The sequence below is a fragment of the Ctenopharyngodon idella genome, chromosome 8 (genome assembly GCF_019924925.1).
Source record: "Ctenopharyngodon idella isolate HZGC_01 chromosome 8, HZGC01, whole genome shotgun sequence".
Classification (NCBI taxonomy): domain Eukaryota; kingdom Metazoa; phylum Chordata; class Actinopteri; order Cypriniformes; family Xenocyprididae; genus Ctenopharyngodon; species Ctenopharyngodon idella.
This window is the reverse complement of record NC_067227.1, coordinates 2334038-2350856: the sequence shown is the minus strand read 5'-3', so window position 1 is coordinate 2350856 and position 16819 is coordinate 2334038. Positions and strand designations below refer to the sequence as shown.

Here is a 16819-nt window from a genome sequence, read left to right as displayed (position 1 = left end):
ACTCGAATCATCTTATTTTAGAAAAATAAAATCTATGGGTCACTGACGAATAAGGTTTTTAAAAGTGTAAAAAAAAACTTAATGGAGATATAATTCATTTTGAAGTTTTATTAAGTGTTAACAATGAGATTATGTGGTTTTTATAATCAATTAACACTGCTTTTGTCATTTTTTACAAGATGGACAAAATTTGTCACCAAAAAAGTCATTCGGTTTAACCAAAATTTAAGTTTTACCGAATGACAATATTTTCAAGCAATGCTAACAGGCTGATTTCTAGCAAAAGGACAATCAAACATTTTATATTTAGTACGTTTTTTAAATGTTACAACATTTTCCATGTTTTATAGCGGTTGTACCGAATGACCTGATGTTTCGGGACATGTGTATGAGCAAGTAAAAACATGAATTTTTCAAATAGTTAAAAGAGAGTTAGTTACTTTGCTTCATGACCATGTGGTCCTGTGCAGGTGTCTAAATGATGTCACATCCTGTCACATGATATTGACCGCATGACTTGATCCAAAATGGTCCCTTTATATTGGTTACTCCGAATGACATCAATGACATTCATTTTTCTTATTTTCTTATTCTTTCTCATTACAAAGCAACGACTTCTACACATAATTCTAATACCATTTTGCACTATGTTGATATACGATGTTATAAAATCATGCCCGAATAAAAAAATATATACATTTATTACATTTTAAGATATTTCAATTATAAATGAAATGGCTGTATTGGCCTTTGGACGGTTAAACCAAATAACCTTTTGACACTTCAAAATCTTTAAAATACCTTTTATATGTAACAAAAGTCAGAGAGTCAGTAACATTATATATATATATATATATATATATATATATATATATATATATATATATATATATAAAAACCTTTTATTCAGCAAGGATGTGTATTTGTCCTAACTAGACGTGACCCTAATAGTTAGGACAAATACACATGTGCTTTATTTAATGGAAAAAGTGTCTAATGTGAGTTTAAATATCATTTTGTGTGTCTTTTATAATCATACTGAAAACAACAATGGACAATTCACCTAAAATAAAATAAAATAAAATATTAAGCACAGCTGTTTTCCACATTGACAATAAAAATGTTTCTTGAGGATCAAATCAGCATACTAGAATGATTTCTGAAGGATCAGATTCGCATTCGCCATCAAAAAATACTTAATCTTAAATAGTAATATTTACAATATTCACAATATTTCTCTTGTACACACTATTACTGCATATACTTACAAAAACTACAGATTTAAATAGACTATATTCTTCAAAAAAATATAATGTAGTGAGCATCTCGCTTCTCAAAAAAATGCACACAGAATATTGTTTATTTGGCATCATAATTTGTAGTTTTATTAGAATAATACATTGTACAGACTTTACAAACTCAAGAAGGCCACTCTTAAAACTCTCTTTAAAAAACAAAAATAAACATGCTATTACAAACATGAATAAGGGCTTTTCATAAAGACTTGGTAGGGCTTATTACAACGCCAGGACACACACGTACTGTACTGTATCTGATGGCTTTCTTTAGTGGACAGAGATTAACCCATTAGTGGCTGCTTGTGCTGAAACGGTCACTGTGCCGACTCCATCCTCCTCGGAGCTGAAACGCTTCCTCTGGGCACATCTGGGAGCAGAGAAAAGAAAACATCAAGAAAAACTCTGAACAGAATTACTCAATCAATGGATGTATGGTAATGAAATTAATTAATGATGGATGGTCAGACAGACATGTAAAACAACCAACCAGTTTCAACACTATACACATAAATCTGGTACATCAACAACAAAATAATAATAAACCACATGTAGCAAGGTGGTTACAGTAAAATGTGGTGCTTCTGTCTCTGTGAAACATTTTAATATATTAAACAATAGTTTAATATTTAAGGTTTGTTTAAATCCCTAACGCAAAGTTAATGTCACGATACTGGAATTTCTAACTTCCATACAATACCGTAAAAAATAACAATATTAAGTCACTTATATATATATATATATATATAGTTATGTTATTTCTAAGAGACAAATGTATTACTATTGTAATACAACTGCATTGTAAAATAAAAAGTGAATATTTCATAATAAGTATATTCAATATTTTACACAGCATTAGTGAAATTACAATAATTAGGTCTAAACATCTTCACTTGCAGGAGTTAAAACCTCAAACTTTTATTTTGGCAGAAAACTGCAAGGAAGCCATTTAAGTTTCTGTGTCAAAAGGTGCACAAACGCTACTCATTACAAATCTAGCGAAAAGCTGTAATCATCTGCCCACAAAAATGTTAAAAATGATGCAAAAGTGAAAAAGTATCAAGAAAATAAATAATAAAAAAAAAATCAATAATTTTTGACAAGTATGAGTAACAGTAATAGTGATGCTTGCCTTCGAAAACACCACAAACTAGTGACATTTTGAAAATAGAAAACCTGTGTCAGAGACTGTAAGTCGACTTAGTTCTCTGTCCAGCTCCTCATCTGTGATACCTAGGCTGGAATCAGGCACAGAGGGCAGAGACTGGATAAAATCGGCATCTGAGAAACCCGTTTTCCAGGGAGGAGAAAGAGTGTGATTGGGGACCACTGGGAGCACGTCGTTATCTGGGATGGTTTTCTCCAATAATGACTTCAGCTCCTCCTCCAACTCCTCTGAATCTTCACCTATGAGAACATGAAGCATTGCTTACTTTTTAAGGCAGCTTTATGGTACAGACTCAGTCCAGCTCAGTCGTGAAGGCCTGGGCCCAGTTGTTCAAAAAGTTTAATCTGGATTATCTAGATTTGGAAAGCTGCAGAGTCACAGCACAGTGCAGCAGGAGAGCGTCATTGATAAATACAGTCAAACCAAAATTTATTCAGACACCTTGAACATTTCATTCATTAATACAGTTTATTCACTATAGTTTAAAAAAATGGTAATAAAATATGACAAGATCTCAGAGTTAAACTGTCAGAAAAAATGAATCTTAATTATGTCAGATAACACTTAAGAAAATCAAAGTGTCTGAATAATTTTTGGTTCCGAAGTTTTATCAATTTAACTGGTAGTCCACTGTATGAAGAACTTTTGAGTATAATATGAAACAGTTTACTTTATTTTGCTATCCTCACTTACATAAATGAACTATAGTGTCCTGCACCCACTAGTAAAAATATATAAAAAATGTCTGAATAATTTTTGGTTTGACTATCTTATTAAACATTCAGTCTGTTTATATACCAGTGTGAAAATGTCCTCACTGTGACATCCCTACCCTACAGAGGCACTAAAGGGACATTGAGATGGGAGAAAAATGACATATTTCAATACTTTTGAGCTCTCTTGCAAAAGTTTTGCCCTCCTCAAAGAAACTGCGTTCATTCGCAAAGAAATCAAAAGTTTTGAGTGAAAGTCAAGTTTATTGGGGGAACAGAATTTTTTTTCCTCCCATCTCATATATTTTTCCCCTCACCATGTCCCTTTAGGGGCTCCGTAGCCCCTCATGTGACCCGCAATAAGAACAAACAAAGTTATGCAATAAGGGATGCAGTTGTTAAAAACTACTTTTGACTGCTTCATCTCTGATGTTTGTGCATGTAGTTTATATACAGTGATTAAAAAAAAAACTTTAATATTTAATATAATTTAATATATATTAATTTGGTTTGATATTGACAGCTGTTTGGGGGGTTATTTTATGGTACCAAAATCTCTTTTTTTACTTTACTGTTTCAAAAGGCTTAATAGAAAGCCTAATGTCTACTTCTACTTTATCACTTTAATGGTTAAACAATTATAAATGTTTATAAAAAATATAAATGTTTGTATGTTCGCAAGATACAAGATACAAATGTTATATATATATATATATATATATATTTATTTTATTTTATTTTTTTACCAATTTTAAAGTTATATTACATTTTTGTTCCTGAAATCCACCCATCAGGATAATCCTGTTTTTTGGGGGGGGGATCAAAACTATCCCAATCTTACCAAAACGTTTTGAAAAACACATACTGACAGTTTAATCTAGATCAAAACCAAGATTGGATTTTCTGATCTAATCCAATTTAAAATTTTCAAGATTTGATCCAATCCGACAGCCAAAATCCGATCAGATTACTTTTTCGCCTGGTGACGGTTGTATTGTTATTAATGAATGAATGAACAGTAGAAGCCTGTAAGGCAGAAATGCCAATCATAGCAAAACCCACAATCCACACCTATGCAACACTCTCATGGCCTGTAGAAACGGCTGATATACGGGAAGGGAAAATGGAAATGCCCTTTTTACATTTAAATGCATCAATTAGCACACTGAAAAACATTAAGTGAAACTTGCATACCAGAATCCAGCGCCCCACTGGCAAGAGTCTGGTTGACTTCATCCTGAGTGTCACATAACTACGCAAAAAGCATAAATGCAAAATAAAGAACTTCATTCAAAATTTGTATAACTATATTCAAAACTATTATAGCATAAACTATGCATAGCTATACAAGGCAAATTTCTCATATATCACCTCCTGTATCTGATCAACCAGGTTCTCCGCTCGCTCCACAGTCACACCCTTCAGAGAGATCCTCAGAGCTGCCACACCTGCCTGGTATGCCTGCATCACCTGCACACATACCAAAACACTTCATTAAGACAAGCATAATGAATATGCTTGTGACATTTGTGGTGTGCATCAGCAACAAAACTATATTTTCCTTAAAGAAACAACATGTTAGGTTCTGGCGAACAAGTTGAATTCATCTACAAATTTATCTAAAAAAGTGTGAATGGAGGCAAAAGTAGATATTTTAAAGAAAGTACACGCAGATCTTTTTCATACAATGATAGTTCATAGTGCCGCCCGCCTTGCCCCAAAAAGGACATAGAAACCTTGAAAATCCATACAACATGTGAGCTGAAACCACCAGTGTGTGAAAAATGCACAATACAACTAAACTTGGACTCGTGTAACTCTCATTCGACACAAATCGAAATGTGTGCGCGTTGAGCATGTTTTGCGTGCTTTATGGAAACTGTATCGCTTTGGAATATAAGTCACAGCACGTTTCAGAAGATTAAAAAATGCAACTTATATTCTAGAAAAATATGGCATTCGAAAAAAAAAAAAAAAAAATGACAACACTGCTGTCTGGTACGAATGTGGGTGACGTTCACTGGTGTTGGCCAACAGCATGTGTTGTCACTCACACCAGACTGTCCATGCGTCTGTGTGTTTGTGCGTCTCACCAGGCGGTCGGTTTGGGAGTTTGCTATTCTGTCCAGGATCCCCTTCACTGTCTCGAGCTGAGCAAACAGACGATCCGCTTTCTTTTCCACCCGCTTGCTCCCACGTAAACACCTCAGGGCCTGTGGCAGGAATAAGTGAGAATTCATTAAAATGCTTTTCTTGCCTATTACAATAAAAGGATGTAAAACATAAAAAGGGTAAAACAAAATGTGCTTATACCTGTGATTTCTTCCCCTCTTTAAGCAGTGATTTTGCCTGCTGCTTACACCTGCACATTAGACAACACATTATTTAGCTGCAGCGCCACTGTAATTACCCATCATGTCAAAGAAATGGCACCTAACCAAAAAAACAGCTGCGTCCGAAAGCTTAGGCAGCTGACTTTTTGCCCATCAGGCAATGACTTTGCAGGCAGCTTTTGCGCATGAAGGCATCTCACGAAACAGACTTCTGAGGCAGCGTAATGGTTTAAAGGAATAGTTCACCCAAAAATGAAAATGATCCCATAATTTACTCATCTTCAAGCTATCCTATGTGTATATGACTATATATTCTTTCATCCGAACACAATCAGAGTTATATTAAATAATATCCTGGCTCTTCCCAGCTTTGTAATGGCATTGAATATTGTTGTGAATATTGAGTTTTGAAGCTCCAAAAAGCACATTCATCAATCATAAAAGTAATCCATATAAATCCAGTGGGATAATAAAGGCCTTCTGAAGTGAAGTGATGGGTTTTTGTAAGAAAAATATCCATATTTAAAACTTTATGACCTGGCTTATAACGTAGCTCATCTTCTCTTATATCAAAATCCTCCGACATTTTCTTTAAAAATTCTTGTTTTAGACTTTCAGAATTTGTGACCGGCGCTTCTGCGTTCATCAATTCTCACCTGAGCTGACACTACGCCTAAGTCGGGTCAGAGGTCACCCTTCCGCCAGAACTCGACTCTCTCGTGAATGTGTGTATGGCTGTTGCCAGATGCCAGTGATTATAGTTTATACAGTTTACTAGGGCTGTCCCCCAATAGTCGACTAATCGTTGGTCGATTAGAGGCTTAGTCGACCAAAATTTTTATTAGTCGGTTAGTTGTAGGAAGAAAAAAAAACTCAGTCACGCAGTCCCTGAGCGACAGATCGATAACGGCGGGTCCTTGTGGTAATTACAGTACATCAGGCAAGAAACCCAAACGTTCGCCTATCATCCATCGACCTCAAATATGGCTTATCATTTGAAACATGTAAGTAGTAGCAACTTTACATGGCCGCTCGCTCTAACGTTAACCTAGATAAATGTGCGCTTTATTTAAATGTCCGCACAAACACTTGGATATTAGATGCATATCCAAGTGTTTGTGCGGAGTGTGAAGCTGAAGTACAGTGTGTTTACTGCATGACATGGAGGCGCGATCACTTGCCATTTTTTCCTGACAACAGTGGAAAAAACTTCATTTTTGTTCATACAGATAAGAGTAATACCTCATTCAAGACTCATTCTACTTTTATTTGTGTACACTCACAATAACATTGTGTAAAATAATGAAAGCAAACAGGATGCACTTTCTGCCGTCTCTGTCTCCCTCTGTGTAGGACATTCAGCGTAAGCTTTTTGAAGAATACGGAAGGCGGTCTGTGAGGCGATCATTTGTGTTCATGAAGCATATACATTTTTATTTTTATTTTTTAGAAAATGACCGATCGTTTCGCTAGATAAGACCCTTATTCCTCGTCTGGTATCGTTTAAAGCCCTTTGAAGCTGCACTGAAACTGTAATTTTGACCTTCAACCGTTTGGAGACCATTGAAGTCCACTATAAGGAGAATAATTCTGGAATGTTTTCGTCAAAAACCTTCATTTCTTTTCGACTGAAGAAAGAAAGACATGAACATCTTGGATGACATGGGGGTGAGTAAATTATCAGGAAATTTTAATTTGAAAGTGAAGTATTCCTTTAATTACTACAATACCAGTTTCTTGCTAGAAATGACATCAAAAGTGGATTTACACATAAACTTACATTTACACACAAACTGACCACTACCGCAACTTTCAGACGTTTTTTTTTTTTTAGCTTAACTGTCACAGATTCAAATGCAGAGGATTGTGGGATATCACAAGCAGTAAAGGATACATCTATGCTGCCTTCAAAAATCGATCAAATGAAGGGATCTCAGTAGATCACGATCGTAGGATTCGGAACGTCCCTTGTTACCTTCCTACCTCTGTATCCTGCCTGCGTAGGCAGCATTCTTTAGCTTTCGGACGCAGCCAATGTCTATACAGTTTGGATGAACTGGCTCACTTTTCTGCTTCCTGTCCCAGCACCTCCACCCTCTCCTCCAGAAGCTTCTCGCTGCGCTGGAGCTGATAGATGCCCAGGTCCACCTCGCTGACAGGAGACACACGGCCCTGTCCTGCCTGACTAAATTTCACCAGCTATACATAGACAAGGTCAAAAGTTCAATCAGAACGGAGCAATCTGAACCCAAACATGCTTATCAAATAATCAGAGCTCTGTGATTTCAGCGACACAGATTTGAGAGAAATGTTGGAACATTATTCTGTCTACGCTTAGAGTTTTTGAAAGAAGTTTCTTCTCACCAAGACTGCATTTATTTGATCAAATCTATAGTAAAACAGTAATACTGTGAAATATTATTACAATTTAAAATAAATGTAATTTATTCCTGTGATCAAAGCTGAATTTTCAGCATCATTACTCCAGTCTTCAGTGTCACATGATCCTTCAGAAATCATTCTAATATGATGATGTGATTATTATCAATGTCGAAATCAGCACAGAAACAGTAATAAATTTTTTTTCAGGATACTTTAATGAAAATGATACTTTCATTTTTTTTTTTAAACAGAAATCTTTTGTAATCTGTTGTCTTTACTGTCACGTGTTTTTGCTGAATAAAAGTATTAATTTCTTTCAAAAACAAGAGAAATCTTACCGAGTCCAAACATTTGAATGGCAGCGTATTGAGGACTCGTTGAAAATGGTTAACCTGCACTAGTATCTACACAACTTTCAAAATACATTAGCGTTCTGTCCTAAAGTCTCTGTGGCTACATCACGTTTCGCTCTTGTACACAAACCTACCTTCTCGCCTTCATGGAGTGAGACGGTGACGTGTTTTTCTCTCTGTAGCTGTAGCAGAGCCATGCAGAGTGTGCCTTCATCTGGACAGATGTGAGAGGAGAGAGCACGCAGCTCTTGGAAAGACAGCAGAGAGCGGACCGCTAAAGGGGAACCTCGATATGCCGCCAAAAGCGCCGCAGCCTTTTCCTGCAAGAGAAAAATGGCTTACGCTCAGCTCTGACCAAAAACTACCTGTATGCAATATAAATAATACACAGACAGTATTATTTATATTATATAAATTACACTGACATTACAGCAATGCTTCAACTAGTCAGGTCTTCATCAGGCACAATAACCTTGAGGAGTGAGATGCAACACTTTTTGCCCTGCACCTGAGCCCAATCTGGGTTTTGGGTGTGCACACCTTTTTTGTTTTGATCATTATAAATGATATCATCATAAAAACTAAAGTTAAAAATAGGAATAAATGTCTTAGTATTCATTATGTCTGGACAGAAGCACTTGAGCAGCATATTGCAGTATATCAATGTATAAGTTCAGTCAAAAGGGCACTGCAAATCACACTACAGCACATATGTTTGCATCCAAAGTCACAAAATTGGAATACCAGATAAAACATTTGCGAATAAATCACAGTTTCCATCCCATGTGTTCAAGAGAACAAAATTGTCACTTCCTGGGAAATTGGTGCAAAGTATCTGTAATAAAAATGGATGTTACTGAAGAAACTGTGGCTCTTATCAAAAATGACTTTCGTCTCAGAGCAGCAGACGAAATGCAATAAACACTGTCATGTTCTCTTGCATTCGGATGCTGGTATTTGGGAACGCAATCATGTGAGACGCTCCTGGGAGGGAATTAAACCAAATCATTCTGATGACAGACTTTGGATCAGGCGTTTCAGAATGATCAAACCAACATTTGAGATGCTGTGATGCAATTGGTCCACTGGTTAGTACAGTTATCCAATCACATCCACTGTTGAGGCAAAGTCAAGTGAGTTTTTTGTTGTGCATTAGGGAATTTATTAAATGTGTTTCCATCGTAGTTTATGCTATCTGCCTCAATTCAGCGCATACATTTTTTTAATGCGCATTTTTAGAATTTATGCTCATCTTGCCATTTTTTATGTGACATCTCAAAATTTGCATAAAAATAAGTGGATGGAAACAGGGCTATTGATAGATCGATACATGACTTCACAGGAAAAGGGAAATTTACAAATGTGGTCATTTCACACCACATGAAGTTTGACTTAAATAATTGTGGTGAAATATTTTTTTTGTTTAATGTAATTTATCCCTGTGATCAAAGCTGAATTTTCAGCATCATTACTCCAGTCTTCAGTGTCACATGATCCTTCAGAAATCATTCTGATAAGATGATTTGATGCTCAAGAAACATTTCTGATTAAAAACCGTTTTGCTGCTTAGTATTTTTATGAGAAACATGATATTTAGGATTCTTTGATGAACAGAAAGTTCAAAAGAACAGTATTTATTTGAAATAGAAATTGTTTGTAACATTGTAAAAGTTTTTACTGTCACTTTTGATCAACTTAATGTGTCCTTGCTAAATAAAAGTATTAATTTCTTTCAAATTTTTGAAAGGTAGCATATAAATGCAAAGGCGTATTAACAGGTAAAGGATGCATTCTGTTAGGTAACACCATTAGACACACTTACCTTTACTAGTTCTATCACAACGAAGGACTCCTCCAGCGGGACCCTCCCGCTGCCCAGCAGAGCCGACAGAGTCCATTTCAGAGGCCGGACTAACAAGAGCCCAACACCCCATGACAGCCAGCCAGAATCTACGTTTGCCGCAAAGTCTGATTCTTTCTGCACCTTCCCACTCCTAGGAGGACAATAAAACAAATCCGAATCACATGCCATAAATACATGTAATGATTAAATATCATGATCTATGAGACACTGGCTGCGTCCGAAAGCTTAAAAATGCTGCCTTCAGAGTAGGGATGAGCGATACCACTTTTTTTTTTTCGTTCTGATATTAATACCCCTAAACTGAACTCTTAAATTATTATATTAAAGGGGGGGTATAATGCTATTTCAAGTATTCTGACTTATTTACACTGTTAAAGAGTAGGATTCTCATGCTAAACATGGCCAAAGTTTTAAAACACGAGTTGGACGTATGATGTATGAGTATTTCGGTGCAATACTCTTCCAAATCCTCAAACTTCGCAGTCTTTTTTTCGAGTATGGGCCTGTGTGACGTCAACGGGGTCGGAATTCCTTGTACGTGCACTTCTCCCGGAAGAGCGCGCGCACACGTCGACCAGAGCGAGAGAGCAAGAGCAAGAGCACGCCCATCAACGCGCGTTCGGATTTATGGAAGTCGTCGGCAGCGCTGCACAGGTCACAGGACTTCACAAAATCAACAATGTCACCAAAGAAGTGTGTTTTTGGATGTGAGAGAAAGATAACCTTGCTTCCCAAAGAACCCAGCGTTAAGTGGAACTGAAAGTTATTAAGATAACCACAGAAACTGATAGTTGCAATCACTTTTTTATTGGTTAAAATGAATGGAGAATATCTCGTGTTTTTCCATGGCTGCTCGAGCCCTCAGGATCGGCGCTTATGGTTTCATAAACAAGGCCCAGTTCTAACGCTGGATTTACAGATCGTTTAAAACTGAAAGATGGAGCGGTCACAGCGATAATGATCCCGGTCATGAGTCGGAAGCGCAGGTGGTGAGTAAAACTGCTTCAAATGTCTGTTTTGTTGACTATAGCCGCCTAAGTGCATATAATGTAAACAACACGAACGTAGTGAATTCATAAATTCATTATTCATCATTCACTATACGCTATATTCATTATAGTGATTCAAAAGTTATCCAGGGATAATGCGATGGTGTATTGTGTGTGTTTAAATACAGTTGTTTAGCTGACCATTGATAGCTTGCAGACGATCTCTACACAAAAGCTGTGCGTGCTCGTCACTCTTTAGCTCCGCTCACACGGCACGCCTCCAGGCGCTCGGCTGTTTTCGGAAAGACTCGGTACAGCGTATGTATCTTTTATAAATATGATAAAACTAAAGACTTTTTGGAGATATGAAGGATGCACTACTACTCTATAGGTACTCAAGATTAACATGAGATTGGCAGAAACTGTGTGTGATACCTCCCTTTAATTAAATTATTAAATTACTAAGATGAAAAGGGTAATGATACACACTTTACATGATATTCGAAAGCTATTTACCATTAATACGCCTATAACATTTCAGATTTTTAGATTTTATAGCTTGCGGACGCAGCTCCTGTACTTGAGGTGACAGTGACGTACCTAATCATGCTCTGAATTACAGTACTCAAGCCCAGAGGAACAATGCCCTTCCTTCTGAAACTCTCATTCAGGTCCTGCAGACTCACACACACCGATCCGCACCGCCGGCAGTGATCAACGATCAGAGGGCTCCAGAAGTCTATCTTCCCATCCCAGTCTGTACAGTCAACGTCTCGGTTCTCTTTAAAGGCAGAGAACAAGAAAGCCATCCGCTCGTCATCCTCCCAGTCCGGAGGGAACCACGTCTCCCTCTTCTGCGCTGAAACCGACATTGTGCTGCGAATGAAAGAGTTCAAATGATTACTGCACACTTATACGTCAGCGTGAAATAAATACACTTAATTGCATGTTATTTACAAGTTTAAATTTATATTAAATGCGATTAGTCAAATTTAAGAGTGTTTTTTTACCACTTTTTTAGTAAGACTTAAGCACATCCTTATTTGTCATTTCATGATTACTTCTATTGACTTTGAAATATGGTTAAAGTGTACTGCCAAATGTACCGACAAGCATTTATGGTAAATTAAATACTCATTTCTATTGAAACTTGTATGTAAATATATTTGTAATTACACATTTGAAACGATGAAGTCTATTTAGTACATTTAAAATATATTAACTTTAATTGTAATTTTTAAAAACACACTACAGTTAAAATTATAATCAAGTGCTTTACATGTGCTTTATACGGAGTCCCACACATGACATGCAAGAAAAAAAATTAAATAGTGCACACGATTTACTAATTCATTCCCTCGATTTACTAAAAACGTTTTAGTAAATCGAGGGAACGAATTAATAATTTTTTTCCCTGCATGTCATGTCCGGGGCTCCGCAGCTTTAGTATGTTAATCAATAAATTAAAATAAGTGTACGCAGTCCGTAACTTTTGGCGCTCTAGCGGTTAATAAACAGAACTGCATGGATCTGGTGGAAGAACATTGTAGCCGGAACTACTTCTCTCTGTTTATGTCTACGAGTCACGCAGGTACTGTGCTACTCCGCAGTGGTACGACCCGAACCAGTCTGAAATAATCCGAATATAAACACTTATTAAAGGTGTAGCGTAGTGATTCAGGATAAGACAAAAACACGGTTTGGAAAACGGATTAATGATGTACTTGCTCATTATATAACTTTTGTAAATTTTAAACAAAAAGGTAAGGAAAGCAGCTTTAAAGTAAAACAAAGTGTTTTAAGTAGAAACGGTTAATAAAAATATATTATCATCAGCAAGTATTCTTTTACTTTTAAGATTTGAAGTACACTACAATTGTACACTCAATACAATTAAGCACACCGTTTTGACAGAAGGGTGACATGAATCATAAGGAAGTGCATGATGATGGGTAGCTTTTGTTGTCTTTTTAATATCAAGATGTTTGGTTAATTTAAATGAATGTGTAAGGTAAATGTATATTAGGTCACTGGTCACCCTTTTTTGTTTCAAATGGTTCTGCGGTACGCCAAAGCTAACAGTACAAAAATTCAATTTCTCTCTGATAACATAAACATTCAAATTAGCACGCATATTCTGCTTTTAGTTCATTTTAAAATTCAAGAATGGTACAAGAATCGGTTTAGATGAAGAATAGCATTGTAAGACATTGATGTCACTTCATGTCAACCACCTTATACCAGTTTAGCTCGTATTTTCAGGTGCTCAGCACAGCATTTCACATTGTCATCCAACTGATCACGGTCAGGTTTGCTGGCAAAGTCAAGTGCACATATCGAAAGATCAAAACCAAATAACGTTTGATATAATGCCGTTTGTCAAAATCTAGTGGGCTGCACGCCTATGATGCCTCATAAATGATGTCTAGGTAGGTTTCGAGACACCGCCAAGAAGTGATTCTCCAATCTTTGATTTGCTTTAAGACTCAATCTCAGACCTCGAGTTGAAGCAGCTGGAAACAGTTCTCAGCTAAAATCTCCTCAGTGTTTGTCGTGACATCCATCGGCGGGAATCCACATACTGCTTAAAGTATCGGCGGGGGAAAGAGAGAGGCACGCAAAGAGCTCCGTCTTTGCCGTTTCACTGTATGCTAAAAATAGATGACAACAACACCTCACCCGGAAGACGACAACGCTGCTCTTTTCCCTCTCCTCGTCATGATCAGACCACCGACGGCAACTTACTGCCACCTCGCGGTCGAAACCCATTAAAAGAAAACATGGACATCGCTGCAAATGAATAAGCTCAGTGGCCTTGCCAAGAAGTATGTTACTTAGCCTACCTAGCTTTGCTTTGACATCAAGAGAGGGGTTAAACAACATGATGTTGGCCATCCTTATTAAAAATGCTTCTTGAAAGAGTAGGCTAAATGTGTTTGGACAGCAAATTGTGATTAGTCAATTGGCGGACGATACAACATTATTTTTAAAAGCTGTTGATCAGATTCCTAAAGTAATTGAAATGATTATTTTTCCACATTTTCAAGTTTAAAACTTAATATCGGCAAATGTAAAATTATCACCATACATGAATACCCCTTTGAAGCTGCATATAATATCCCAGTCAAATCGAGTGTTTAAAGGGATAGTTCACCCAAAAATGAAAATGTTGTCATCGTTTAGGCTACTCACCCTCAAGTCGTACCAAACCTGTATGAGTTTTTTTCTTCTGTTGAACACAAAAGAAGATATTTTGAAGAATACTATTGAAGTCAATGGCTACTATCAACTGTTTGGTTTCCAACATTCTTCAAAATATCTTCTTTTCTCTAAGGATGAGTATTAAAGGGATAGTTCATCCTAAAATGAAAATTAAGTGATCATTTACTCACCCTGGTGTTGTTCTAATGCCATATGCCCTTCTGTCTTTTTTGGACCACAAAAGAAGATTTAAAAAAATAAATAAATGGTCCCACTCGCACTTGTCCATATAATGGCAGTGAATAGCGACCAGCATCAAGCTTTTTAAAAAAGACACCAAAGTATCACAGAATGAACCCGTGTGGCACGTTGTATATTCCAAGTGTTCTGAGGGTGAAAACAAACCGAAATTGAATGTATTATTTAACGAAAATCCTTGGCCGTTGGTCTTCTGTGCATGGCTATGCATTCATGAGACTCTATTAGTGCCGCAGTTCACTCCGACTCGCCCAGAAAAACACACAAATTCTGAGAAATCAAGATTAACAAAAACGTGACATGAAATACAATCCATATACTTTCTTCTCTGAGATGAATATATCTGTTGTGTTCATCGCAACAAGAAGTTTATTACGTTCACATCTAATATTCTCACTGTCATAAGACAAATGGAGTGATTTAACTAGAAAGTACACGGATACTTCTTTGGGATTTATAGGCGTTGAATTTCATGTTGTGTCTTGATAGAATAGAATCCAATCCAGCATTTTTGTTAATACATTAAATTTTGGTTTGTTTTTCACCAAACCCTACCTTATACCCCCAGAACACTTGGAATATACGACATGTAGTTTTGCGTCTTTTTTAACCATTTAACTGTCACTCCAATTTTTGGGAAACAGGCCCCAACTTAACTTGTTTTAAAATCTTGAATACTTTTGAGCACAGTCTTAAGTTTGCTCTCCTTACAAAGGGGGCGCTTGGCAGATTATTTTAGAAGTGAAATAAAAAAATACGAAAGTGAAATAAAAAAAATAGTTATTGAAGATTTAGTTTAGGAAAATGTAAATTGTACAAATATGATTTCTTATCATTTATATAAAGTATGTATTTCAAAAAACTTTTTTACAAAACTGCAAGAAAATCAAAGCCAAAATCTAAAATCTAATAAAGTTGTATTTCAAATTTTAGGTTGATATCTCAAAAATTGAGCTTTCAGTAAAATTTTGTTTGGGCGCAGTACCAAACTCTTCCACTAGATACCATCCAGGCTCCATTGGTGACCACATAAGGACTCTTCCATTTCCATATAGCCTATGGTTTGAGTGACCTGAACCATTAATTTCCATAATGTTCATACAATTTAAGAAACTGACATCCTATTCAGAGTATGGGCAGAATGGCAGTATTTGGTTTAGACATAAAACACATAAAAGACATGCAAAAAGAGCAAGATTTTCATTATTATTGCTATTTCAAAATAAACGTCTGAACATGCCTTATGAGTCTGAAAATTAATAAATAACATTTGTCTTGAAAATCAGAAAACTTCAAATATGAAAACTACAATTTGTAAGCTTTCAAATGATATATAGTTTGTCAATATTAGATTTAGACAAAGATATTTTTGTTTGAAGTATAATGGCAAACGTTCAGCAGGACAGTGACAGTTAAAGGGTTACAAAGCTTGATGCTGGTCGCTATTCACCGCCATTAGCTATATGAACGTGCGCAAGAGGGATGTTTTTGTTTTTATTTCCTTTTTGTGGTCCAAAAAAGAAAGAACAACATGCATTAGAACAACACCAGGGTGAGTAAATGTTGACTTAATTTTAATTTTAGGGTGAACTATCCCTTTAAGTATGAACCAAATATCTTGGGCCCCTTTAAAATGTCTGTGCACGGTCCTTCTGCATCTGTCACTTGTTGATCTAATGATAACATTTTAATTTTTCCGTACGATGATGGGCTCCGATTCCAATAGCCCAAGATAATAACGGCTACATAAAAATTTACCATATGCTATAGCAATGATTATGTTACTCCACATTGTTCAGCAGTTATAAGAAAAGGTGACCCCAACAAAAACAGCAAGTATTTAGCTTTATTTATTGCATTTAATAAATCAGGTGACTTTAGTGTCCTTAATCATTCTAGTGCTGCACACACGGGCTTAAAAGCTTTCAAGTTTGTCTTTTGGGGAGCTCTCTGTGATGGTGATTCCTCTTTCCATGTTTTATCACAAACAGGCCTTCTGTTACACAGAGGAAACGGTAGAACAGATGAATTTAGCTGCTTTATGGAGTACTCAGTCTTTGGCAGTGTGCTCTGTTTGGGAGGCCAATTCTTTGGAAGACTTATGTTTTGTCTTGCACTGGCTTGACAGCTGTTATCTTTCTTTGTCTCATTTTTCTTTTGTTCTACTTGAGAAGTGAGCTCCTCGAACCACTCATCAAACCACTCATCCTCGCTGACATTCTCCACCCATGGAGTCAGAGACCATGGCCCATCGTCGGTCAGT

General features: G+C 36.5%; 1 protein-coding gene across 3 annotated transcripts; it reads right to left on the bottom strand.

Moving 5' to 3' along the window:
* Positions 1-1355: 1355 nt before the first annotated feature.
* Positions 1356-13919, bottom strand: chmp7 (charged multivesicular body protein 7). 3 transcript variants are annotated; one of them, XM_051903877.1, is made up of 11 exons: positions 13777-13919; positions 11698-11973; positions 10067-10238; positions 8379-8564; positions 7575-7708; positions 5490-5538; positions 5270-5389; positions 4548-4646; positions 4371-4428; positions 2529-2702; positions 1356-1665 (listed from the first exon to the last, which is right to left on the bottom strand). In XM_051903877.1, exons 1-11 carry the CDS (start codon positions 13815-13817, stop codon positions 1613-1615), a joined length of 1362 nt encoding a protein of 453 aa, XP_051759837.1. In that variant the 5' UTR covers positions 13818-13919; the 3' UTR covers positions 1356-1612. The 3 variants fall into 3 exon arrangements, with proteins under 3 accessions (XP_051759837.1, XP_051759835.1, XP_051759836.1); XM_051903875.1 differs by having other exon boundaries at positions 2472-2702; positions 13777-13917; XM_051903876.1 differs by having other exon boundaries at positions 2472-2702; positions 13596-13779.
* Positions 13920-16819: the final 2900 nt, after the last annotated feature.